The 25,738-nt window shown below is 40.4% G+C and overlaps 1 protein-coding gene across 2 annotated transcripts in view; it reads right to left on the bottom strand.

Annotated features, from left to right (window-relative positions):
• KDM5A (lysine demethylase 5A) overlaps positions 1–24,638 on the bottom strand; it is a 51,366-nt gene extending 26,728 nt beyond the window's left edge. For both annotated transcript variants that reach the window (XM_066549759.1, XM_066549760.1), the window contains exons 1-13: positions 24,474–24,638; positions 22,606–22,683; positions 20,901–21,023; positions 18,574–18,744; positions 17,971–18,105; positions 12,722–12,827; positions 12,080–12,168; positions 8,574–8,732; positions 6,113–6,232; positions 4,893–5,051; positions 3,142–3,323; positions 1,298–1,460; positions 362–481 (exon numbers count right to left, since the gene is read on the bottom strand). In XM_066549759.1, the coding sequence (XP_066405856.1) occupies positions 362–481; positions 1,298–1,460; positions 3,142–3,323; positions 4,893–5,051; positions 6,113–6,232; positions 8,574–8,732; positions 12,080–12,168; positions 12,722–12,827; positions 17,971–18,105; positions 18,574–18,744; positions 20,901–21,023; positions 22,606–22,683; positions 24,474–24,638 (1,770 nt within the window). The remainder of the gene's footprint in view (positions 1–361; positions 482–1,297; positions 1,461–3,141; positions 3,324–4,892; positions 5,052–6,112; positions 6,233–8,573; positions 8,733–12,079; positions 12,169–12,721; positions 12,828–17,970; positions 18,106–18,573; positions 18,745–20,900; positions 21,024–22,605; positions 22,684–24,473) is intronic.
• Positions 24,639–25,738: the final 1,100 nt, after the last annotated feature.

Below are 25,738 nucleotides of genomic sequence, written 5' to 3'. Positions count from 1 at the left end.
AAAGGAGGAATAAAGACTCTTATAAGCCTATCTCCAACATTCAAATGACAACAGTACTTCAAGACAGGACCCAGACCTGTATCAAATTCTGAAAGTGCTATCACAGCTAAAGGTACTGTGAGATGCCACTTTTTGGTTAACCAGTAATTAAAAAGGGAGAACATGTGCTCAAAGTTTCAGTTTGAAGTTGCCTAAAATTAGAATTACTTTGTATAATGAAACTTCCCTCAGTTTCTAACTGCTGTCCCAAGAACTATAAGTACAAAATATACTATTTAACTGAAAAAGAGTGTTCAGGTAGTTAAGTTACTAACACGCCACTTGCAGAAGTCATATAGCAACTATATATAAAAGAACAGACCCAGTCAGCAGTGCAGAAGTTCACAGCTTCAGCAAAGTTATATCCCTGGTTAAATCCAGAGTGATAGGCACGAGGAAAGGTCACAACAAACTCGCCAGCACACTGATTTGTCCTGAAAACCTAAAAAAGGGAGGATAAAGGAAAGAAAAAATGTGTAACGTGCAACAGCTTAACACACAAAAGTACAAGATGTTTGAACACCACTTTCTGTAGCCATAGACCACCACAGGCAACAGCTATCCCAGTAGTGGTAAGGATTGTTTTTGCCTTCTGAACATGAATACTCAATTTACAGCCTTTTTCAAAAAGAGCTGAATATATAAGCAACAGTTGAAAACTGTCTTTATGAATCCCAAAAGGGATGTTTCTCTATCATCATTTAATCCATTGTACCACAAAATGCAAAAGCTTCTGGAAAAAAGTTTATGGTTTGCTTTGCTGGGGCATTTGCCAGGGAAGCAATTTATCCTAAGACAAAAGCAAATGATAGTGACTGCTGCTTCGAGGTCTGCAGTCAATTATGTTAGGTCAGAAAAGCATTTTGCAATGCTGAGATTTCTACTGAATGTAAGACAAGTATTTTACGGTCAAGAGCTTTTAAAGGCATTTCAGACAAACTTTCTGTTACACAAGGGAGGGGATTTTTTAATTAAAAATTAACTGTAATACACAGCATATGCTTGTCCTGGAAGGTATTTTATGTAGGAAGCTTGGCACACTCACTTCTGTTATGAGAAAATTTAAATTTCCTGGTTAGTCTACAGAAGAATCTAGAAAACAGCTTTTAAAAACACCCTATAAGTAATGAATATGCAAATGCCTACCATAAAAATTCTTCAGAGTTATGCCAAACCATTGTTATACAAATCTGGCAGAGAATGAAAAAAAGAGAGCATGTAGAAGTACTTATGTAAAAAATGCTTGTGTGCTACTCACTGGTACACCATGTTCCATCAGCACATTGGGGTTCATAATAGTGACCAGCTGATGCAGGAGATCAGGCTGGGATTCAAACAGCTCAGGAGCCAATTCCTTCATCACATCTTCCAGCTGCTCTGCTGCATGAGAGGGCACACCATACCATGTCTTCGGCTCTCCCCTACAAAACACAAGCACAGGAATGAACACAAGTGAGAGAGGGATCTGATGGTGCCACCCAGCTGTAAAGCACGCCTCACAGCCAGCAGCACTGTCCTCATCAGCCATTTTACACCTAGATTAAAAAAATGTCCTCAATCAACAAGCATCTTCTTCAGGATGCATTACTCTAATCTGAAAAATCGGTTACACTCCAATGCAATTCTCAACATACTTGGCAGATTTGCCTTGACAAGCTTAACATGGAAGATAATTGTCACTTACCATGCTCCCCAAAGGGATAAAATGGGCACTTCTTTTCCTTCAGGAAGAAGGAATTAGGTTAAATAAACAAAACCTTGGCTATCACACCTACAGTCTAAGAAAGATCATGGTACTCCTCCATTCAATTAGGCTTGAAGTTATATTTCTAAAACCAACAGAACAGCCAGTGGAGTAAAATATAATCTCTCTAATTCCTAACTAATTACTAAAACTTTGGGATCCACTGGACTATTCAGATGAAAGATGCCAAACAACCTGGATTAGTTAAGTATGAGGGAACAAAAAGATTAACAGGACCAAAACGAACCAAATAATCAATCAAGCACTATTCCAGTCCTTTCTTAACCAAAACTAACTGCCAGCCCTAGCATCTACAGAGCTGAGATTTATTTGTAAAATCTGTTTTACTCGATTTTAGGAAGTACAAGCAGGAATCTGTGGACGTGCATTATCGCAGAGGCGGGAGCAGCATTCCCGGCGGGCTGCGGTGCCCTCTGCTGGCAGCAGCCGGCCATGCCCGCACGGAGCCCTCGCCGGACGGACACACGGACCCCGCCGGATGGACACACGGATCCGCTCAGCAGCAACTCAGCCGGGAACAACAGTAATGCCCTTCCCGAGCGTGCCCATCAGACCTTGCTGGCAAACGTGCTTCTTCAAAGATGCGCAGCTTTTTTGAGCTGATGGTTTGAAGGCCATCAGCTCATCTCTCCCGCGTGTCCTGCAACCTTTCTAAAGCTTCCCACAGCTCCCTCCCCGTCTTCCCCCCTGCTCCTTCATTCATGCCCGAGGAACTGAGAACACACTGCAATTCCCAAAGTTAATCTGTCACGAGTCTTCTATTCAGACACAAAAGCTGAACAGCACAACACTTGCAGGGCTGTTCCAAAAGGCAGAATTACTTCCAAATTTCTTTTTACAAGGAGTATTTCTGTGTATACATGGATCTTCTGCTGAACAGTCAACTCTGATGCCTCTAGAAGCCATGAGACAGCAGACTCCACCTTCTAGCACACAGACATCCCAATTTTAAATCATAAAGGAGGGAACTAGTGAATTCTTAACTCAGTTCTAAACAAAAAAACTTTCTTAAAAAATATTGGATCCTGTAAAGCACAATTTTATGGTGACACTGGAATGTTGGCCACACAAGAATATTTCATCAGTTAATGAAAAGCACTAACATGCTTGTCCTGGGTTTGCCTTAATTGAATGCTTTGCCTTGAACCCACTACAATGCTTTAAAAAGCATCTGTATCCACCTTCAATCAGCCACAGCTAAGAACAGGGACCACTCTGCACATTCAGCTTCTCATTTACAAACGTCCTCAGTGTGCAGAGGCACTTGGAAATAGAACCACAAACTTGCTAAAGCCAACAGGGCAGTGTCAGGTGGATGCACAAAGGACAGCCCATACCAGTGCAGGTAGTTGATGGAGTAGCTCCAGTGGTCTTCAATGTGCCAGCAGAAGGAGGAGAAGCACATCCCTACATACAGCCAGGGCACCTTCATGCCAGAGATGTCTGCATTGATGTGAGCAAGGACTGACTGCTCCAGAATGGGCATGTTGTTCAAGTTCCAACCAGAGAGAGCATAATCCTGCCAAAAGAGGAAAACTTGAACAAATCAGAAGAACATAAGGACACCAAGTGCAGAAAAGGAAAGTATAAATGAAAACATCAGCCTATCCATTTCTATAGTAGATAATGGGATATTTCCTGGAACAATGGAAGATCAAACCCAGAAATTGTTCCTTAAATATCCTAGTCATCAAATAATCACACTAAGATTTTAGTAATAGTCCTAGCATTACAACATAGCTCATCTTCTTTGGATCAAGGCTTACACACTTAGGTTTTGGTTCCTTCCCCATCACAAGACTGCAGGTTTCATGCTTTTCTGGTGGAATAAAATACCAGCAATGCCAGCAGAAGACAAAGATAGAAATCTTCAGTAATATAGGAAAACTTGAAATTGTAAACACAGTGAATCTCATGTTACTATTTCAGCTTTTTTTAACACCCATTTTACCATGCTGCACTTTATGTTGATCTACTGTACAGATTACTTCAGAAAGTTTTCTCAAGGGAAGAAATTCCTCCACACTCATGTTTGAGAGGCCAGCACCACCTGTTAAGCACTCTCACCTTTACTTTCAAATACACACAATTTGTTCAAAAAACTAAAATCCAGACAGCCTTAAAAGCCCACTACTGTGCTTTAGCATTAATCTACTTTCCACTTTTGTAAAAGCTGTAAGCACAGATTGATTGGGATTTTAGATATATCCCATAGCTGCTGAAAGGGCTGGTCAGACCCTCAGCTCAGCCAAACATTGCTGCTGTTTCCTCTGCTCTGACACTACAAAGACATTGCAGTGAGTCAGAAGACTTAAGTGATCTGGCTAAAAAATTTTTCAAGTGACTACCTTCATACAAATAGAAGTATCAGTGCTGACTCACTAAGCAGCTACAGTCACAGCATAGCCAACAAAGGTACACACAGGAAGGTGCAGGAAGAGGTGGAAGATGATAGTGAACAGGATTACATCTTCCAGTGAGCAGTATAAATTGATTTGGGGCTGTGTAATCAGGAAACCACACCTTTACTCTGTCTGAATTTCAGCATACAAGCAGCAAGAAAATTGCTTTGCTACAGTAAGGTCTGAGGGAAAATAGGTAATACATTTACCAGATGATCTTTATAGAATTTTTTATAATTGAATGTTGCATCTACATCACTACAGTACATACAGAGAAACAAGCTAAATCCAATTAGTTTGTTTCACCCATTAGGAACATCCTAAGGAGGACAGAATTGTATTTCTGTAACTAACTCTATAATGAAAAGGTTTGGAACAAGAAAGAAAAAATATTATTAAAGAGTCTCCTCATACTCAGACAAACTGCAACAGCTTGCACATCTTGCCTGCTAAGATTAAGTGACAGAAAACAGGTGTGACTTAAATCATGAAACAGACCTTGGTTATCAGCAACCAGATCTGTAAAACAACCTCAAATATCAGATTAATGCCCTGCTCAAAAGGAACGTAAAAGCCTGAAACTATTTCTTCGTGAAAAAATCCACAATGATTTCTGACCTGAAGTCTTAATGTGAAATCTTACACAGAGGAAAGAATGGGGTCAGTTTGCACATCCTGTTCCTCACCTCCTCCTCTGGCATCAGCTTTCGTCGGCCATCCTTCACTGGGAAGCCACTCCCAAAGTCCTTGGATGAGATATCAGCCCCATATTCCACAATAACATCTTCTTCTATGCTGCTCACTAATCTCCAGAATTCTTTTTCTACCAGCTCAGTGGGAACCATCTGAAAGCAGAAGAGAGGTTATGGTATGTGCAGATAAGAAAAAATTATCATTCAAGCAATAAATCACTATTAACTCCCCACGAATTTTCATACACCAAGGTCACTCCCCCTTCTCCTCTCCATCTCTTCAAAGTCATAGTTTTGGTCTGTATTCCTCCATAATGGCTGGAATGTTTCAGAGAGAAGGAATAAACAAAAGATGGAATCACCAGACACACAGCAAAACACAGGGGGAAGAGGAGACAGCCAGCAGAAATCAAGTAGCAAAGAGAACAAATCAACATGCAAATTCCAAACTATTTCAGAGGATAATGACCAAGATTTCTGAACAACAGTAAGGAAATTCAGATATAAAACTGTGTTCAGGAGTTTGATCTTCATATAACTGATCATTACTCTTACATGTATTCATTTACAAAGCTTATTCTTAAAATAAGCTTTGTTCTATGTCCCAGGTAGAGGTAGAGGCTTTAGCAAGAATGTCCATAAATGACCAAAGAACCATGAGAGTAGGAAGACCTTGGTGCTGCATGCAGTCCACAGGACAGTGGAACTGCACCAAAGCAGAAATTCTAGTTTGAAAAATGTTGCTGTGATGCATAACAAAAAAACCAAAAAACCCAAAACCACTGTGATTATCAGATAGATTCAGTCTATTGGCTTGACTACAAGAAAATACTGTAAGACGAAGAAAAACAAAGATTTATCCTCTGGACAAACTAAACCAAGACAAAAGGCATAGGGAGGGCAGGAAAAGGGCCCCTATGCCAAATGAGCAAGATACTTAGTCCAGTTTATCAAAAAGGGCAAGAACATTAACTAGAGTGTGCCCAGTGCAGCAAACTCTAAAAAGCAATAAAAGCTGTCTGCCCATTGCAAGGAAAGGGTGAAATGAAGTTGAAATGAGACCAGATGCCAGCAAGCTAAATAATTTGTTTACATGTTTGAAGCTTATGGTGCCTCTTTAAACAAGGCTAAGATGTCTTAGCAAAAATCCAAGACCAGCTGAAAGCTCTTCTCTTTTTCCCTTACAAGGAATCCCAACAAAAGCTGAAACTCACATGGACCGGCATGTTGAAATAATCAGACTTGAAGTTATCAGCCATTTCACCAAAGCTCTGGAGAGTATATTCCCTGACAGCTTGTTCAAATCCAAAGGCCTCTCGGGGTTTGTTGCATTCCTAGGAGACAGAACACAGAAATATTGTTCCCTGCAGCAGACTCTGACACAGTTACATTTTTAGCAAGAAGCCCTAGTGTCCATCTGAGTCCTTACCCAGCACAACGAGCTACCAGTTTTGAGACTTGTCCAGCCCAGGCAGTCGCACCACAACGGAAACAGGCCAGAATTAACGGCACGGAAGCTAATCTAACCCTGTAACCCCAGGGCTCCACACTTCTGCTTTCCTCTCCAAAGCTACATTTCATCAGCTACTGCTGCCAGCCACAAAGCAAGACTGTGCACAAGATTCTTAGACAGCCACAGGACATTTCTGTAGACACACTGCAATCAAGCACCTGCAGAATAACTGCACAGGAACAAACCCCCCAAGTGTTTCAGTCTTATCAAGTCAGCAAATCATCAATAGATTTGACACCATGAAAATTTATAATAGGGAAGAGGAAAAAGGAAATTAGAACAGGGCAACACAGGCAACAGCAGACATGGCCCATCTGACAGAAAATCTCAAAGTCCTTCCCTGTTCTATCCCCATTCATCCTGAAAATGAAAAAATATTGCTGCACATTTCAACTCCTCTCCCCACTCATTTTTAATGTATCCTTCTCAGCTCCTTTGGAACTGACACCACGTTTATATATACAAGACAGTTTTACATCATCTTTGTGTTCAATATATCTAATAGTCAGCTTTTCAGGCAAAGAAACAGGACTGGAAAGGAATTCATCAGTAGTTTGGGGTTTTTTTCAACAGGAACTATCCTTAGACTATTCCCAACATGTATCAAAGTGGTTCTCAGATGGAGCCTGAGACAGAGAATCTACAACATCTGTGAACACTTCAAACAATGTTGACCTAAATACATATAAAGAGCCCTTACCCTATTCTTCCCAGCTTCTGTTCCAGTACCCTGCTGTAAAATGGCATTAAAGATCTGTGCACAATTAACATCTAAAGTAAAAACTGAGGCAAAAAGTACTAGTGAATACTTCAAACATCCTTTTGCTGTTACTTGTTTACTTCCCAGTACACATTACAGTCATGTGTTTTCTCCTACCTCTTCCAATGCCTTTTCAAATGTTTTCTGTATCATTTGCTAGTAAAAAATTATATGACACCTTATCTTTCTTGGGTTTCTCCCTGCCTGCATTTTTTTCTTGGCTAACATCTCTTCCTGTTTTTACTAGCAATAATGAAATTTCTTGAGTTTCCACATTCTTGAACTGTTGCAGCCACTGTATTTACTACTACAGTCTCTAAATTAACTCCATATTAGATTGCTGCAGTTTGCTAATTCTTCTTTATTGCTCCATCTTAAGAGAAAATAAAGAAGTAGGTTGGTCCACTCCCTGAGCAGCAGCCCAAAGGGAACATTTCACCTCTTCCCTTGCCTGTAGCTATGAATTTCCACCTTTCTTTGAGCAGCATTTGCTGAGTTCATCTGACAGCCTCGGCTCTCAGTGAAGGGTCAGAGCAGTGAGCTGATCCAGCTCCTGTGGCTGCACAATGCTCCAAACACCACCAAGAGGAACCAGCAGCAGCCAGCACTGCAGAAGGGCACGGGGGGAAGTGGGTCTATCAATGTGTGTGCTCAACTGCTCCTCTGGAAACAACACAGCCTCAAGAGTGAGAGCCACTCTTGTAATTACAGAGTTACAAACAGTCAGCTTCCTCCTCTGAATCCTACATCTACCAACTTTCTGAGCTTGCAAAATTTGTTTCCCCAAGACAAATACCAAACCAATCAAGTGATGTTTGCTGTCTGTTGATCAATCATCTCTTAGAACGGGGTAGTTCTTTTTTGAGTAATGAAATTCAACTAGCTTCCACTTTCAGAGCCTGAGCAGATCCTTTTTTAGACTAAACCAAATCTAAAATAGCTCTAACGGAACTTGAAATTAGTTTTTTCACTTTCTGCTACAGGCCATTCTGAACAATGCCATCATGTCTTGCCAATAAGCAAAGCTCCCTGTTACGCCTAAATTTCATACTTTACTTCCTTCATAGTTTACAAATTGTGTCATCATTATGTGGAAACATCCCTTATAACCCTCGTTCTCACCCCTAATTTCACACTTCCAAATTATCAAATTGACTTTCAGCTTTTAATATACCAAAGCCAAATTTTTACCTGTCACATAGCCCCATCAAAAACAAAGATTATGCCCAAGCTCTAGAAGGAATGTTTCTCTCTCCTCATGGCTCATCAACCAAAGTTCAAGGCTCATCTTGGCAATATTCCAAAACAAACTATGCATTCTACACGGATGGAACTGCTCTTCTTCTGATCTTTCCAGGTACACAAGTACACATACAAAGCTTCAGTAGTTCTTGAACTGTACCTCAGCAACACACTTTGGACACCTCCAGTCACCCTTGGGTACATCAGGAAGAGGAGGAATCAAGCAGAAGGTGTGATAGCTGTCATCACATCCATCACACAGTAGCAGTTTGTCCTCATTGTTTCCTCTACCACAAAATAAGCAAACATAGAGATCAACCTGTGGGGGGAAAAAAAAGAGAAAAGAGTTACAAGAAGTTTCTCACCCAGAGCCTGCCTTACTTAAGCTAAGGAACAAAGGATGATACCCTGAAGTCCAATATATGAGCATCAACCCTGGTTTTTGAGAAGTATTGATAAGGATAGCTTCTGTTTCATTCCCAAAGCAGCACTATGTGGGAGCAGGAGGACTTTGGGTGCTGCAAAACAATTACCCAGTTCAGTTGGAGTATCTTTTGCTACCTAACTCAAGAAGCATCTCACTCATGTTATTCTAAGGCAAAAGAGTAAGTTACAGTTTTTAGAACTCCCTCTTCAGCCCTCTTAGGAAAACAATTTGAACTAAATCTCTAAAAAGACTGCATGGCTAAGGAAAATCTCAAAAAGAAATTTCAGAAATGCACACATCATCACTTGCAACAGTACAGTTTTACCTTTGCAATGAAAAAGAGATGATAAAATTCACAAACCTACAGAATTCAATCTAAAAATTCATGAGGAAGCAAAGGAAACCACATGTAAAAGTACCAACTTCTTTCTCATTTTTTTCCAAAGCAAAGAATAAAAACTCCAAATGGTAAGAGAGAAGTATTGATCTCTATACAACAGCAAACAGTTCTTGCAAGTTGTACAAGATAGTCTCTCAACAAAAACAACACTGACTGGGAGCCATGCTCTGGGGCCAGAGAGAAAACCAACCATATGAAGAGATTTCACATTTTTTTGCTCTAGCTTCCTGTAGAGTGCAAAGAACTTTAAATAATAGAAGCATTTACTATAATACTGAAGAAGTGTAACAACCTAAATCTAAAAAAACTGGGTATTACATTGTCTTTGAAAAACAATTACCTTTTGTATAAATTTTTACTAACAGCATGAACTTCACGAATGATACCTACTCCAAATTCTGCTACTACTTCCACCAGCCCCTGGCAATTCAGGCTGTGTGCATTTCTCTCACACAGCTCCAAGTAACACCAGAAGGGGTGGGGCTGCATTTGGTGGGGTCTGTTAATTTAATCAAGATGTCACAAAAACATGTGCACTTTAGCTGATTAGGCTCAGGTGGATTAAATAGTTAATGACAAACCCATCTCCAGTTACAGTGGCCTAGTTAAGTTTGCAACCTCCCAGCTATGCAGTAATATACTTCTTAAGGAGGCTGCTCAGGTTTCTTAAGAAACTATTTTAAAAAATAATGCAGCTCTACTCAGAGGCATATCATTTTCCCCTTTAAAAAGAAAAATCCACACACTCACCCTCATGGAACATTATGTCTGTCCCAAACCAGCTGCTTTTGTTGCAACTGCATAGAAGGGAGGGAGGGTACCTCAGCAAGCACTTTGATATTCCCTTCCCAAAATTTATCAATGCATGAAAATGGCAATGCTAAGCTTTTTGTGGTCCTCACTAGCTACCTCTCATTGGTAATACCTTCTTCTCTCTAAATTCCTATTAACACGTGCAACCTCTATGTTAGCATACATGATGATGTGGCAAATACAAAAACCGCATTGAAATGGATATTCACAACAAGGAGACCTGTGATTATGTAATAACCAAAAAAATCCTGCTAGCCATGTGATAAAACAATGTAACACTATGATATATAATTATATGCATCAATAAAGGTGCATTTTATCTTGCAGTTAGTAATTCACAATGGGAGTAAATCACGCTGGACTCCATTTTCTCCATGGTGGAAAAAGACCATTCTTTATTCACATACCTCCTTTTAACACAGTTTTATAAACCTCTTGTGGGACTCCACTTGATTAGTAGTTTTCTTGCCAATTACTTTTATTGGTTAGTAACAAGTTGTTACTCTGTATTGATTGGTCACTTAAACTCTCAGTCTCTATGTGCAAGGACAGTTGTTTGTAAAAGATAATTTTCATTTTTCTATCTAACGGTGCAGAAACAGTTTATGCAGGTGCAGGTTATTTTTTTACCCAGGAATAGATTATTATGTTGACAAATTGCTCACAACAGGATTGCTTTCACATGGGAACTTGCAAAATGCCAGCTCTGACAAGGCCAGACACTGATTCCAGGAGAGCAGGCTTGATTTTATGAAGCCTTTTTTTATGGTTTTTCTACCTTACTGCAACAATTCACCAAATGAAATCCATTTCACAGTTAGCACTTAAAGATAAATAAATGATGGAGAAATATACACAAAACTGCACCGCAGTATTTTTCAGCCCAGTGTTATATGAGGTAAATGCATCACCAGTCTGTTTAGGATGGCTTTCCTTGTCCAAGTATTAAAAAAAAAGTGTGGAATCAAATAGTACTAAGTCACAGAATTTCAAGATATTAGTGTTACAGTAATACAGTTTCAAAACAACAACGCTGTTGTGACAGCATTTTCATATTCTCTTATAAATACAGGTTAAATGAAAAAAGTAAATAAAAGTGCTCCACAAAAAAAAAAACCCAAGAGACTAGACAAACTATTTTTAAAATTAAAGCATAGTTAAAATTATCAAATTCACTTGGCCTAGGAAAGCCATATACTCAGAAGTAGTAGCACAACTGAAAAAATCCAAGTCACAAAAATCCTAACTGATCTGCAATGGCACAGTGATCTGGTTTTTAAATATCCAAATTCTCCCACTTTTTCTGCCCCATATAAAAATGTGATTACTTCAGGTTGCCTTGGCCTTCCATGGTTGAAATTTAAGATAAGCTTTTGTAAGTGTTCCCAGGCTAAGAGAAAAAAAAAAAAAAAAAGGAATAGCTGAATTCTAAGTGAAGAATCTAATTCTTTAGACAATAAAAGCACAGCTCTTCATTCACAGCTGCACACATACATTAAGTTATGACACTTGAAAAGTAGGAAGTCACATTATGTGAAAGTCATTAAGAACAATTGTACATTGCTTTTCCATGGACAAACATCAGGGAACTAAATGTTTTATTTTTCCTATTCAAATTCAAAACAGAAAAGACAAAAGATGTGGAATTGCTAAACACAAACTCCTGAAGTAGTGGAGCACCTCAGCATCTCTTCTAAGGACAAGAAGCAGTATTATAGTTGTTCTATTAAGGGGACCTCTAACAAAAACTGAGCTATTGAAAGCATTCAAGCATGTAGCAAGTATGATCAGCAAAAAGCTTCACAGGGCAACAGCTTTCCTGTCCAAAAGATGAAAACAAAAGCCTTGAGCACAGATTGTTTTTTCCAAAATACTGTCCTTTCTTCCCATAACAGTATCATCTGCTGCAGCATGCACTCATTCATCTGTTTGGAGGGGTGGGAGTTCTTTCAGAGGAAAAAGAAAAATCTTAGTAAACCAAGCAAGTCCTTTCCATCAGAAATCCCAGCAAAGGCATCAGACTTACGAAGTTGACAGAAAGGGTTCCTTTGCGCTGCCTCATCTGCATCCCAAACGCCTCCGATCTGGTTCCCTTGCGCCTCCGTGTCACCTCATCTTGAAGGAAAATGAAACTAAATGCTGTTAATGTGACATCAAGATAGACTTCACTTGTAAAAATACCACAGACACCCAGCCTGCACCCTGCCTTTCAGATCAGAAACTACTTAACAGTCCAAAGAAAGCAAAAATGTCATGTTATATCTGGCCAATCTAAAATCAACAGGGATTAGGAAAAACATTCTATCCTCACAGGTGATCCCAACGGCCTCATGAAAAACACTGAATTAAACACCTATGTTGTGCACTTGGCTGGCAGGATCAGTTTCAGTACTTTTAAATCCTGCTTCCCCTTTCAGTCACTCAGTTCATGGAACAGCTGCTTAATTGTTATTGTTACTATATAATAGATCAAGAGCTGAAACTCTGCCAAGTTATATGAAGCACTCTGTAAATCTCTAGTGAATGAAACCCTAGAATACTTAGCTTTCTTTTTCCAGTTTTGATTTGCCTTCTTCTTAATACTGTCTCTAGAGACATTCAGAAAGATTTAACAGTCTCACTGAAAGCAAAGAACTCACAGAAAGCTAAAAGCCCAAGATTTAATTACCCTCTTTATCCTTTGCTCCCAATGCCAGTCCCATCATCTTGGGTCCAGCTCCAAAGATCTGCAGCTTCTTTAGTTCGGTGTTTCTACTCATTTCTCCTGCCTCTGCCTAAAAACAAATACAAGACCACATCAGCACAAACCACCAATATTTCCCCCTCCAGGTTTCTTCACAATTTGTTTCTATTCCACTCTCCCAGAATATGTGCTCATCAAAAGAAGCAGGCCTGAAAAGATATGATTTTCTGTTCCTAAAGGCAATGAACATATGCAAATGGAGTAAGAGAGAATTCTTGTCCCAAATTTCCAAATTATTTCCTATCTAATATTTCAAATCAACTACATGAAGTGACCTCTACAACACATAAAAGAACTAGGTTTAACATTTTGCAAAAAATAATAAGACTGCCAGAGCAACTTTTTTTCAAAACCACTATGATTCAGTCAAGTGCCTGGATTTTAATGCACTTACAACAGGATTTCCTTATCTGCTTCCCTGAGAGATACATCCACAGGACACTAATGAGATCCAACCAACTTCCTTAAGCTTGGCTGCTTCTGGGCTTATTTGTGATGAAATGTTGTGAGTATAATTCAGATCACAGCTACTCATGTTGCAAGCTCAAAATCAGAAGTAAAAAGACCCATTTGGTGACAGCTCCATGCCCCTGCCAGCAATGTTTCCTGTAGTGTTCTGCTCTAATGAACTTCTTTCTGTTTCCCATTACTGACCTACCTCATTTTCTCACATCACCACCAATAATCTAACAACAAAAAGAAGAAAAAGAAGAAAACATTCTGCTTTTATCTGCAACAATTACCTTGGCATTTTTCTTTATGCTGCTTCCTTATGCTTTGAAAAATCTCTCTGATGTGGTATAGAAGGCCAATAAGTTCTCCCTGTTCAAAAACTTCCTCCTGAAATTCACTATCTTAAAAGATCTCAGCAAGACTATCAATTTTGATGGTGGGCATGTAATTTTAAAGAAGTTATTCTTCAGTTAGCTTCCTGATGATATTTCATCTGTTATTTGTCAAAGTTATGGCCTAATATCTCATGCCTGTCCCTTTAGGGTGACATGCCTTTAAAGTCTTTAATCAATTATTAAAAAAAAAAACAAAAAAAAATCTTATAAAATGGTGTTTAGCATAAGTTCTAATACACTGGCAATAAACATTAAAAAATTATTCTTCTGCCTTAATCAGTTGTTTTTCTTGCTTCCAGAAGACATTTGAAGATATAGTTTCCTATGCATTATTACTCTATGGAATTTTATTGATATTTACAGTCCCTGTTCCCACTGAACTGGGTATGCATCATGCTAAGAGGCATCTTTCCAACCTAATTACTGCTCATATGCTTATTTTGAACATTTCTATGTTGCTATTAAATTATTTGCACTTTATATGTGACCAACTCTGTAAGCCCGCTGTGCAACCATGCAAATTTTTCCTCACCAATTCTTTACTTTTTGGCTAACAAACCATAAGGAAACACACCAGAGACTTCCTAGTCCCTCATTTTCCATTTGAAATTCATGAACAACTCAACCATTCCCTCAACTAATAGAACCTGACAGAATCAACCCACATACTTCAGCACAGACATCATTTCAACAACAATCTCAATTTCTCCTACTATTGTGACCAAAGATAGTTTTCTCAATGAGATATGAAAAATAATTTTATTATAATATTTAATAAAAGCAAATCATTAACATGCAGCAACAAAGTTCTACAGCTCAGTTTAAAAATACATTATCTAAATATGTTTTCCTAACTCCTCAGCTCAGATTTACTTGGATACCACTAAACCTTAGTGGATGAAATCCTTTCATGCTCAAGTGGAAAGAGCTACAGAGTTTTGAAAAAGAACAGTTTGCATGCTGGAAGATGAATTTTTTTTTCAAAATCAGATTCCCCATGTAACCTCATGAACACTGACCAGATATTGATACTTAAAGGTGTAAATACCAAAAGTATTCAGAAGCCCCACTAAGCATTTTTCTGCTGTGTCCTTTAGGACTGTAAGAAAAAACCAAACTCACAACTGTGATTGCGTGGAAGCAGCAGCAATACTTGCTATTCTCTCACTGCTTACAACACAAAACTCCAGCTCACGTTTGCATTATATTTTCTCTACACAAGTGAAATGAACTTGATTAAATTGTGATTCTGCTCTTATCTCCTCTTTGTCCTGAAGGATACAGGCTGTGTCTTTTACCTTCTCAACTGAAAGTACAACTCAAGGGTTTTTCTTGTATATGGGCCAAGCCTAATAACACAATCCAGTTACACAGGATTCACTCACTATTCTCTTGTCTCACCCCTCATCAATTCTGAAACATTTGCAACCCCACTCCTCCACCCCCAATGGACAATGGTTACAACCAGTACCCAAAATATTTACATGTTTGGGGCATTTGTCAGCATCTCCCAGAGTTCTTTTGTTTCATTATTTTGTTTCACAGTTATTAACGTGGAAAGAAATCTTTCAAGCAAAAAAAACTGAAGCTTATTTTACTGTGTTAATCTGCAATCATAAAGAAATCTGAAAGCAGATATATTACTTAGAATTGTTTTTAAGAAAATTCTCTGGACATTAAGTTAATATCCTTTGAGAAAACAGCACTTTTCGTTCCAGTACTGCAATTCTTTACCAGAAATCACCATGACATAGCCTCATTAGACAAATCCCTTGTCAGCTAAAATACACCCCAACAGATCATCTATGAAGATACCACTACCCTTTTCTAAGAAAGTATTCTCCTAAATTTAAGCTTTCCTTAAGGATATTTTTTTTCCTAATCTGAATTAATTTACTTTTTATTGTCATTTTCTTTACAAGCCTTTAGGAACTCAGCTGCCTTTCTCCAGCTTTTATTTGTGAAAGCTTTCTTCAGAGAAAAGAGAATAAAGCATTAAGTTTATCTTTTGAACATAACTGCTCACCATCTAATTATTCCCTTCCTATTCTGAGACAATGTTTTCAATTGCCATTTGATTACAGTATCCAAAGATTCTCAAGCTATGCTTCACAGAGGAGGACATCCATTCCCTATTTTCTTTCATTTTTCACATTCTCGAAAAATGCTGAAATTTGCTTTTTCAAAGTCTTTCACCCCCTTCTACTGCTGAGGATGTTTCTCTATTTCAGTAATTTCTGAATACTATACTTTCTTATTATTTGCCCATTCTAAGGTAAGTTATCTGCAAGAAGATGCAGAAGGTCTTTGGAAACTACTTCTAGCACTTGGGAAAGATCTAAGGATCTGCAGAGGTCTGTGGAATTATCCCATGCTCACTAACCAGGCACTGGACTACTTGGCACACTACACACAAATCATTCAGATGTTTCAGCTAGAGCAGAATGACATTTATTCAGTAGGTTTTTACATTGCTTGCATATTACTGGCTCTCTCAAGATTGTTTAGACAACCTCTGGTCCAATTCCAGGTATGCATTTCAGACAATAAACAGAGTCCTGTCTACAATAAAAAGGTGCACTGAAATCTGGAACAATGTCTCCATGTTCTCAGATATTTATTTTACACTGCTACCATTTCTGGATACTGAGGAAAAATCTGGCTCTAAATGCTGCTCCAGGGATGACTTAAGATAGTTATACACAGCTTCCAACACAGCCAAAACCTACTTCTTCTGAATGTGCAAGTAGGATGATTTTTTCCTGTATTAAAGAACTCACTTCAGCCATTTTAGTAACTGTAATGCTTAAAAGATAACATGGCTACATGCCTAATAAAAGGTATTTAATTTTTTTTTTTTTTTTGCAGATTATCTAAATAAAATGATCTCTCATTTCTGAATTGCAGGCCCTTCAAACAAAGTGAAACACCTGTACAGTGCCAGGATCACCAAAGAATCATCTTTGCAACATGGAGAAATGACCAGTATTATTATTCTACTGAAATCAGCAAGAAAAAAGATCCCACAGGACCTTGGTAAAACAGTGACACTTTTACACCATGTCTATGTGAGAAAAAGGACATACTGGCATTTCACCATGAGATTCATTCAAATCCAAAGAAGAATTCCACATAGCAAATGACTGCTGAAATTTCTGCAGCACTCAGATTTTCTGGGTAGCTCATTACCCATACTTTGTTTGAGAGATCTGGGAAGATCAACAAGCCTGGGACTGCTTGTGTAATGCACTGCTATATGGCTATGATATATAACTTCAAGTCAGCTTTAGCAAGCTGAGAAAACACATTGAAAAAAGACAATTCAGTCTACACCATCAGAGAAGAAGGCAAAAAATTACAAAGGATACTCAAATACCTCTGTGAGAGGAAAGGTGCATTGTAAAAAAAAAAAAAAGGCAATTAAAGAGCATTTGAAAAAACCTTGTGGTGCTGGAACTAAGTCTAGAATAGGATGAAGCAAGTAGGAAGTTGGTTGCATATAAATCCAGCTTTCACCCACGCTCTGCTGATGAGCCAGCAGGGAGCCACCAGACTTCATGTGAAAAGCCTCAGGATGCTGCCTGCAAGGAGTACCTCCGTCAAAAGGGGAAGGTCTGATTTAAACAGTGCAACAGAGCCACCAGGGCAATACCCCACAATTATTTTCAGTAAGACAGCAATTTTAAATGGTGTTGATTCAGTTTGAACTCAGATTTTCTCAGGGGTACCTCCCAGGAGTTACTATCACCTACTAGAATACCAGAAATTCCTATAACACCAGTAATCCAGAAGGAAGGAAACTGCTTTTCAGCAGAATAATTGTAGAGCTCCTATATAGTTCCAGCCATCACTGCTCATCTCCTCACACATCTGTGTCAGTTCTTCAGAAGAACTGCCTGCCCAGCTTGAGATAGTTAGTCCCACATGCAATTCCACAATTAACCATTACTTCCAAGTATTTGCATTTATGCCATTAAGAGGCATATTTTAAAAAGGTTTTTAAAAGTTCTAGAACTTTGTACAAGCAGAAGCTTGAACATCAACTCACAAACAGCTTTCTGTCTTGTTTTCACAGATACATTCCTTACCAAGGTACTTAGGTCACTCGTCAGTAAACAAAAAGCAACTTTTAGACGTTTTGACACAAACCGTGCATATGCTGTATCAAACCAGATCTCAGAGTTACAAACTGAGAGTTACTTCTCTGGATTTTAGCTAAATGAAAACTGCTTCCTGGTGGTGCTGCTGAGCAGGTTCCCAAAGGCTGCTGCACTGGTGGGAGAAATAAAGAGTTCCCTGTCTATAAGAGCTGATCAACAGGAATACCTGGGATTTGACACGCCTGGTTCTCTTCAGCATAACATTCATCCTTGAAGCCTGCTTTGGGGAAGCTTGGGCATCTGAACTGAGGTCCTCAGGCTCCACTTTTTCCTTAAGATCCAAGTTAGGCTTTTGGATGCCCTGGAGGAGCAGAGCACAGGACACTGTTGATCAGGCAGCGCTAATCATTTCACAGCCTATGAATCATTCTGTGTGCTAAGAAATGGGACGAGTGAAGTCACGCAGACCATTTGGAAAAGAGGCCAATTAATTCATTCACCCTTCAAATAAGAAAACCAAATCCTAGCTAGCAGGTTATTTTTCAAGAGAAAAATAAACATTTCCAATTGAACATATCATCTTTTGCCTTGTTTTCTGTCCCAACATGGCTGACTTCAGTCCTATAAAGAAATACCAGAAAATAACTACACAAGGTCATGTCACAACTTCTGGCCTGTCACAGATAACTACGAGGGTGGTTCTAGCTTTGTTGGCACAGCTGGAGCTTCTAACAGCACTGACCCCATGGCCCAGTTTCACATGGAGTAACAGAGCTCTGTGTGTGCCTTCTGGGTACCCTCTTCATAGCATGAAAGAGGAGCATCTCACCATGAGGCTGACCCCGGACTGGAAGAGCTCATAGGGATACAGGATCCGTTCATAGTGAGACTTGAGCAAGGAGCCCGTGCCCTTCCCTGGCAGGTAGCCAAGCCGACTCGCCACTTTAGACCACTTCTTCTCTTTGGTCACTACTTCAAAGCCTCCTTTGTTGGCAACAATCTGAAATAAATAAAATAAAAAGTTCAGGGTTTTGAGCTGCTCTCACCAGCTTGCGTAAACCAAGAATCAATTAAACCAATCAAATGTTAAAAGGTTCCATGAAAAGTGACAGAATCCTGAAATCAGCTTTTGTTTCCTGAAAGACTAGTCCTTTAATAACAAATTATAAGTTATTATAAGTAATAACTTAATATTCTTATTGCTTCATATATTTAATGTGATTTTTAATTTACTAGCAAATGTAAAATGCACACTGTCCGTGTCAGGAGGAGTCCAACAGTTAAGGTTTATCATGTGCTGGAAAAGATACAAAACCTACCACAAGAACAAACTGAAAAGTTAACCCTCACCAGACTTGTACTCTGCTGTAAAACACAAGTCTGGCCAGCAATAAAGCCCATTTTAACAGACCCCAGTCAGCAGGGAATGTTGGAGCTTAGAACTCTCACAAAACCCTGGAGAGAAGAGAGACTACTATAAAAAGAGGGAAAAGTAAATTTACCTTCCAACTCAGTCCAGTTATTACACATGACTTCAATTGGTCTGAGACCAGTAATTGACATACAGAACTATCACTGCTTACATCTATATGTATATACAATTAAAAACAAAACAATTTGCCTGCAAGCAATATAACAGCATATGAGTTGCTTCCTCTGACACACAGGCCACATTTCCACTGCCTCCATTCCTTTTAATTTCACTGCCAAACAACGTAAAAGACAAATGGATTATAATTCCCTTTATATTATTGTAAAACTAGTATCATTTTTACAGCAGTGTAGTTTTGCATTGCATTTCTTTGAAGACTAAATGTCAAGCTTAATGTTTCACATACTGTTAGAAACCTCAAGGCAAAAACATTTTATTACTGGAGTGAAATTTATGGTTTGCTTGTAAGGCTGAGGTAAAATGAGAAGTCTGACAGTGACAAGTAAATTCATTAATTCAGGTTTCTCCTATAATCACACAGAGCTAGATTTAAATACTATTGATCATTATTTTTCCTTGTATTTACAGAAAAGCTCTAGAAAAACCTTTTAAAATGAAACCTGTCCTAAATTTCAACTTATCTTGAAAATTTCCAGGAAAACTTGTTTTCCAAAATTATCTATGCATGAACAACAGCTAAAGAAGCTAGTAACGAACCAAATCAACTCAGAGCTGCAAATCTACAGCCAATTGAAATGTTCCAGCTCACTACAGTGACCCAGATATTCTCCAGTACCTCTCTGATATTCTGCATATCCCAGTAAGCCACCATAGACACAAAGAGAAAAAAAATACAGGAAGACATTTTATCAGCTTTTCTCTGCGTTTTATCAGCCCTTCCAGACTTTCAAAAATACTTGACTTTCTTTGAAACAAAAATATACTCATTTACATTTTTACTTACCTAAGAGAAACAAATCTTGATGGGGAATGGAAACTGATGCTCTAACCTAGAAGCACTAGAACTACCAGAACTTCGGTCTTTTCCCTGCAAGAAGAAATCTACCTATTTATATTTATTAGCAGCTAAGTCTATAATGGTACATTTATTTTGCCAGTGCAAAACCAAATTCCAACAGAGACTTGTGCATAAACTTTGAAAGAAGTTTGGTGTGTTCACCAAACATAACTACGGAAATATTCATTTCTAGTCAGCTTTAAGCAAAGTCTGTTTTGGAAATTAAAGTAAGTGTTCCTGGAGATGACATTATATATTTTCAAAGATGTTTTTATAAAAACCTCTGCTGGAAGAGAGGAAGCAGAAACTGCAACAATTCATTACAGAATTGTTGACCAGAGCTGAAATGCACACATACTGCTGCCTTCCCAAAGAAGGCCTCAAACTCCTGTAGCTCCACCGCATGTAAAAATGGAGAACTGAAAATCAAGAGGCCAGCTGACATCAGGACATTCAAGCTAAACAAGGTAATAAATACCTGCTGTATGGAATCCAACCAATCCAGCCAAAGGTAACTGATTTAATTACACTGTGACATGTTTGCCATAAACATTCAAATTAGAAATGTTTTTTTCACTGTATTTTTCCCAGTTATTTACCCTCTGGATTAATGAGATTAGCTCTGTAACACGAGCCCTTCCTCTTGTTTGGCTTCTTGAGCTGGACTGAAAACTGAAATCTCTGCCTAAGGCCTACAAATACTTACCTTGCTCAAACCATAAAGATCCAGTATTTTTCTCTCAACCACAGGGATTTTTAAATTGGATCCTTGCAGTTCCCAAAATTTTGCTAACTGATCCAAAAAGTCCAGTTTCACTCTTGTCATTGCCTGGAATCAGTAAAGGTAGACAATCATGTATGTTCAAAACCAAATGTGACAAAACCTTACAGTCCTGAGAGAAAATAAGTTAAGTTTTTATAGTGTTTCCATTTTCAACATGCAACTTGGCAAGGGAGGTATTTCTTTGTCAGGTAAAAAAAAAAAAAACAACTAAAAATAGAAATATTGTTAAAAAGAAAGTCTTTACAAAAAGAAAATTAGATATGCTTTTCTCTCTGCACTTAGGACATTATAAATTAAATTCCTACCAAATAATTTCTTGGTCTGAAAGCAAAACGCATGCTTAAGAAATAATCAGCATTCCAGGGAGAAACACAAGAACAATTATTAATTGTGACCCCCAAGAGAACACTGCTTTTGACCTGAGGCCATGGAGAAGGCTTCCAAAACAGAATGACAAAACAGATTATGGGTGTGCGGTTTGATTAGAAGTGTGTAATATCACATGGTAGAAAACTTATCAGAGTTTAAAGTTTTAGAATATAGTAATAGATATAAAGCAAGATAGAGGTTTTAGGGTAGAGGCTGGTCCTTCTTTACTTTCTTCTTCATAGGTTTGGGTGGTTTGTGTAATCAGATTAAGTCCGCATTGCGGGCCAGGGGTGGTTGGTTATTAGGTTAAAAGTAAAAATAATTTAAGTGTCATTTCTTAATTAGAGATTAAAAGGCCTTGTAGAAAGAGAGATAGGGCTCCATTTTTTTTACTTTGTTAGAGTGAAGTGCTGTAGAACTGATGGCTTGTGAGATTGCAACATAGATAAGAACTAATAAACATCTCGGTCCAAACAAGAAATACCGTCCCATGCATTTATTTAATCCCAACCCTGGCAAAAAGAAGTTAAGATTCAACACAGTGGTGGTGTGAACAGGGCAATTATTGGTGGGGAGGAGAGGAATTACCAACAGTTTTTGTATATGCCAGTTTTTATATATGCCTTACCCACACAAAGGGCCTCTTTTCTGGAGTACCCAAATCACTTTCCATAAGGAGCCCCATTTACAAGCCAAATGACATTTTGGTACGTAAACAAAGCAAGGCTTTGAGAAATGTTGCAGAGAAAAGGAAAAACCAGGACAGAATGGAGGTCATACTGCTTTCAAGACAGCTCACATAAGTTTTTAAATCATAAAATTAACCAGCTATAATAAGCCTATAAAAATAACTTAAAGGCTTAAAAGGCATTCTCACGACAGTATGAGGTAACCAGAGGCATCAGAGCAGCAGGAAATATTTTAAGAGGAAAAAATCATTGCCGGTGGAGCTCTGAAGGCTAGACACTGGCTGCTCTTACTGCACACATGATATTTGGAATTCATTCTAGACACTACCAGGTGAATGTGAAAAACTCCTGTGGTTATTTTGGGTAATAAAATAAAAACCAGATTTTTCTCAAAGCTTGGGAGAGTTATTCTATACAAACTCTGCCACTGCCAAATATAAACATCAATATCATCTATGGGCTTCTAAAGTGTCCCCCATCCAGAAACCCGCCAAGATGCAAATCTCAAGCAGGGATACCTCTTTCTTTCAGAGCAAACACAAAATTATATCAACAGTGGAAAAGCTCACCTCCAGTTCATTCAGGCGCTGAATTCGTGGAGTGAAACGAAAACTTTGTACTTCACATGCAAATGGAGGCTGCCAGTCCTAAACAGAGACAGAAAGACATTTTACTGCTTCCAGAAACTTCTCTGAAAAATGCACAAGACCAAACACCCTAATAATGCCTGAGTAAACAAGCTTCCAAAAGTAAATTAGTTTCTAAGAACAAGTGATGATATCATTTTCCAATTTTAAGACATTTTTGTGCTTATACAACAATGTTCCTCCCACCATATTTTAGTCTGAAGAAAGATCCTCACAGATTCAAAAATGTCAAAGAAAATAAGGTTGAAAGCATCTCAGTATGCATTACCTCATGCTAAGCTTAAACACAAGACACACTCTGTAGCTGGTCTGTTATTTATTTACTTTAAATAAAGAATCCATATATCCTGCACACTGAAAAATCCTCAGTGTCAACAACAACAAAGACTAAATCAGGCACATCACAACACATCTAATGGTTTTCTGCTTGTCCACAGTCATTTCAGTAAAGACAAGACCACCAGTCAGGAGCCCAATTCTTTAACAGGAATTGAGCCTTAAATAATGACTTTCTCAGCACTGTCAGGGGTCGGTGCAACCACCGACCAGCTCCGTCTCTCAAAACCGTGTTACAACATCAAAACACGTCATTCAGCTTTTTAGCACTTTTTACCAAAGCTTCAGTCACAGCAGATCTACCTGGCAGTGACTATACCTGAAGGAGGACACACCATTACAGGTGGCCAAGCCACACAATCTGCAGCAGCAAATAAAGGCCTCAAGCACAACCTTAAATATTTACAACTTCTATTTATAGGAAACGGCAATTAATCAGTCAGGGTAGTATGAAATGTGTGATTTAGCAATTATTGCAGGTTGCAAATCAACCCGACACACGTGTCCTGTGAAACCCTGCAGGGCAAGCAGCTGAGCAGCCTCAGAGAAACACCAATGCATCCAAGAGCCAGGAAAGTTCCACTTATCCTCAATGAACAGGATCTGGATCTGCTCCTTGTGGCCTCCCAACCTGAGCTATGCAGCTTATTTTAGAAAGGGCAGCCCCTTGGAGGTCAAGCTTTCACCATGTCATTAAACCAACGGAACACATTCTGGAAACCAAAACAGGTCAGGAGAGAGCACTGAAATCCAATCAGCAACCCCCATACCCACACTGCTCTCAGCTACACGCTGTCTTTTCAGGTTTTTACCTCTCTCACTGCTTTCAAGTCTCTTACTAACAGCTGTATTTGAAGTTTATTTGTACTTTAATATCTCAGTGAAATAAGTGCCTTTTGTCAAGCTGTCTGATGCTCTCTGTGGGATGACCTGCCCTGCCTGGTCACTGGGCAGATGACCCTAAGTAACGACCAAACCATCGGAGAGATTGAGCTGCTCCTGAGGAGCTGTGCACAAACAACGCCCGTACAAGAACAGGCTGGCCGTCCTCCTTCTAACAGTCTAAGAACTGTGTTTATGAACAATGATCCATAACGAACAAATACCCTTCCTTCTCTCTTTTCCCTGCCCGGAGCAAACGCCCGATTTCACCTACAAAGCCTCCCCAGCTTTTCCAAGCCGACTGCTGGCGTTGTGGAAGTAAAAATAGCACCAAGTCCCGGGCAGCGCCATGCACTCACTATTCGCTTCCCAGCTGCTCAGAGCAGCCTCTACAAAACCCCGCTCGGAGGTCAAAGATTCTACAGGTTCCTCGGCGTCCCTGGCACGGACACCGCGGCCTATGGAGAGCGACACACGAAACCCCGAGCGAGAGCGGGGCCTGGCCAGCCCTTCACGTCCGAGGCCCGGCCACCGAGGCCCGGCCGCTCTCAGCCCCCCCGGGCGGGCGGTACCTTGGGGGGCCGGATCTTGCAGATGCCGGTTTTCTCCGCCAGGCCGCGGATGCGGCCGATGAAGCCAAGCGGGTCGCTGAACTCCTCCCAGCTGGGCTCGAACACGGGGCACTCGGGCGGCGGCACGAACTCGGCCGCGTAGCGCGACCCGCCGCCCCCCGCCATGGCCGCAGGGGGAGGGGGGCGCCGCCGCCGCCGGGAGCGCAGGGCGGAGAGGGACGGCCGGGGGCCTTAGGGGCCAGGCCGGGGAGCGAGGCGCATCCCCCGGCGGCGCTGCCGGGCGGGGCGGCGAGATATGCTACCGAGAGCCGCTGTCGCCGTCCCGGCCGGGACCGCTGCCCCCGCCCGAACCCCACTCCTCGCGTCCCGGCCCGCCGGAAGTGACGCGCCTTTCTAATCCCTCCCCGGAAGTTTTCGCACGTTGCCTTCCGATCCAAAAAGTAGTCCGTCCGCCGCGCTACTTCTGGAGAGGTGGCTTCCGCACCTGCCGCTCCCGGGGACGCCCCCGCGACAGATCCCAGCGCAAATCCGCCCCGCCCGCCGCCCCTCAGGGTACTGCGCCGGGGCAGGAGGGCCGAGGACCGGGGAGGGCGGGGCCACCGCCACTTCCGCCGCGGAGGAATGTGTGACAAAATTAAAGCCATTCACTTCCGGTTCCGCGGGGCCGCGTCGCCCATTGTCTGTGCCGGACGTCAGGAGCGCCGCCAGAGGCCACGCCCCCTCATGGCCACGCCCCATCGCAGGCCCCGCCCCTGCCCTCAGGAGCGGTCGGTGCCGAAGGAAAGCGCCCTAATGGGGAAGGGACCCACAAATATCACAGAGTCCGACTGCTGGCCCTGCACAGACACCCTAACAGTCACACCCTGTGCCCGAGAGCATTGTCCAAACACTCCGTGAGCTCTGGCAGGCTGTGCTGTGCCCAACCACCCTCTGGGGGAAAAACCTTTTCCTGATACCCAGACTAAACGTGCCCTGGCACAGCTTCAGGCCATTCCCTCGGGTGCTGTCACTGTCACCACAGAGAGATCTGTATCTTTTACCTATTCATTGCAACGCAGTCTTCCAAAGTAAATTGTATGTCTTTTTAACCAAATAAATTGTATGTCGTGTTTAACCAGAACTGTGCCTTCGCTGTCTACCAAATCTCACTTTATTCGTACTGATTATTCAAACCTCCGTGCTGCTGTTCTATTTCAGCCTCAGGAAAAGTTAATTCCCTCCTCCTGTTACCAGGAGGCTTTACAAGATCTGCTGCACGCAGATTA

This window comes from Molothrus aeneus, chromosome 5 (genome assembly GCF_037042795.1).
Source record: "Molothrus aeneus isolate 106 chromosome 5, BPBGC_Maene_1.0, whole genome shotgun sequence".
NCBI classification, from domain to species: Eukaryota; Metazoa; Chordata; class Aves; order Passeriformes; family Icteridae; genus Molothrus; species Molothrus aeneus.
This window is presented reverse-complemented; position numbering and strand designations above follow the sequence as displayed.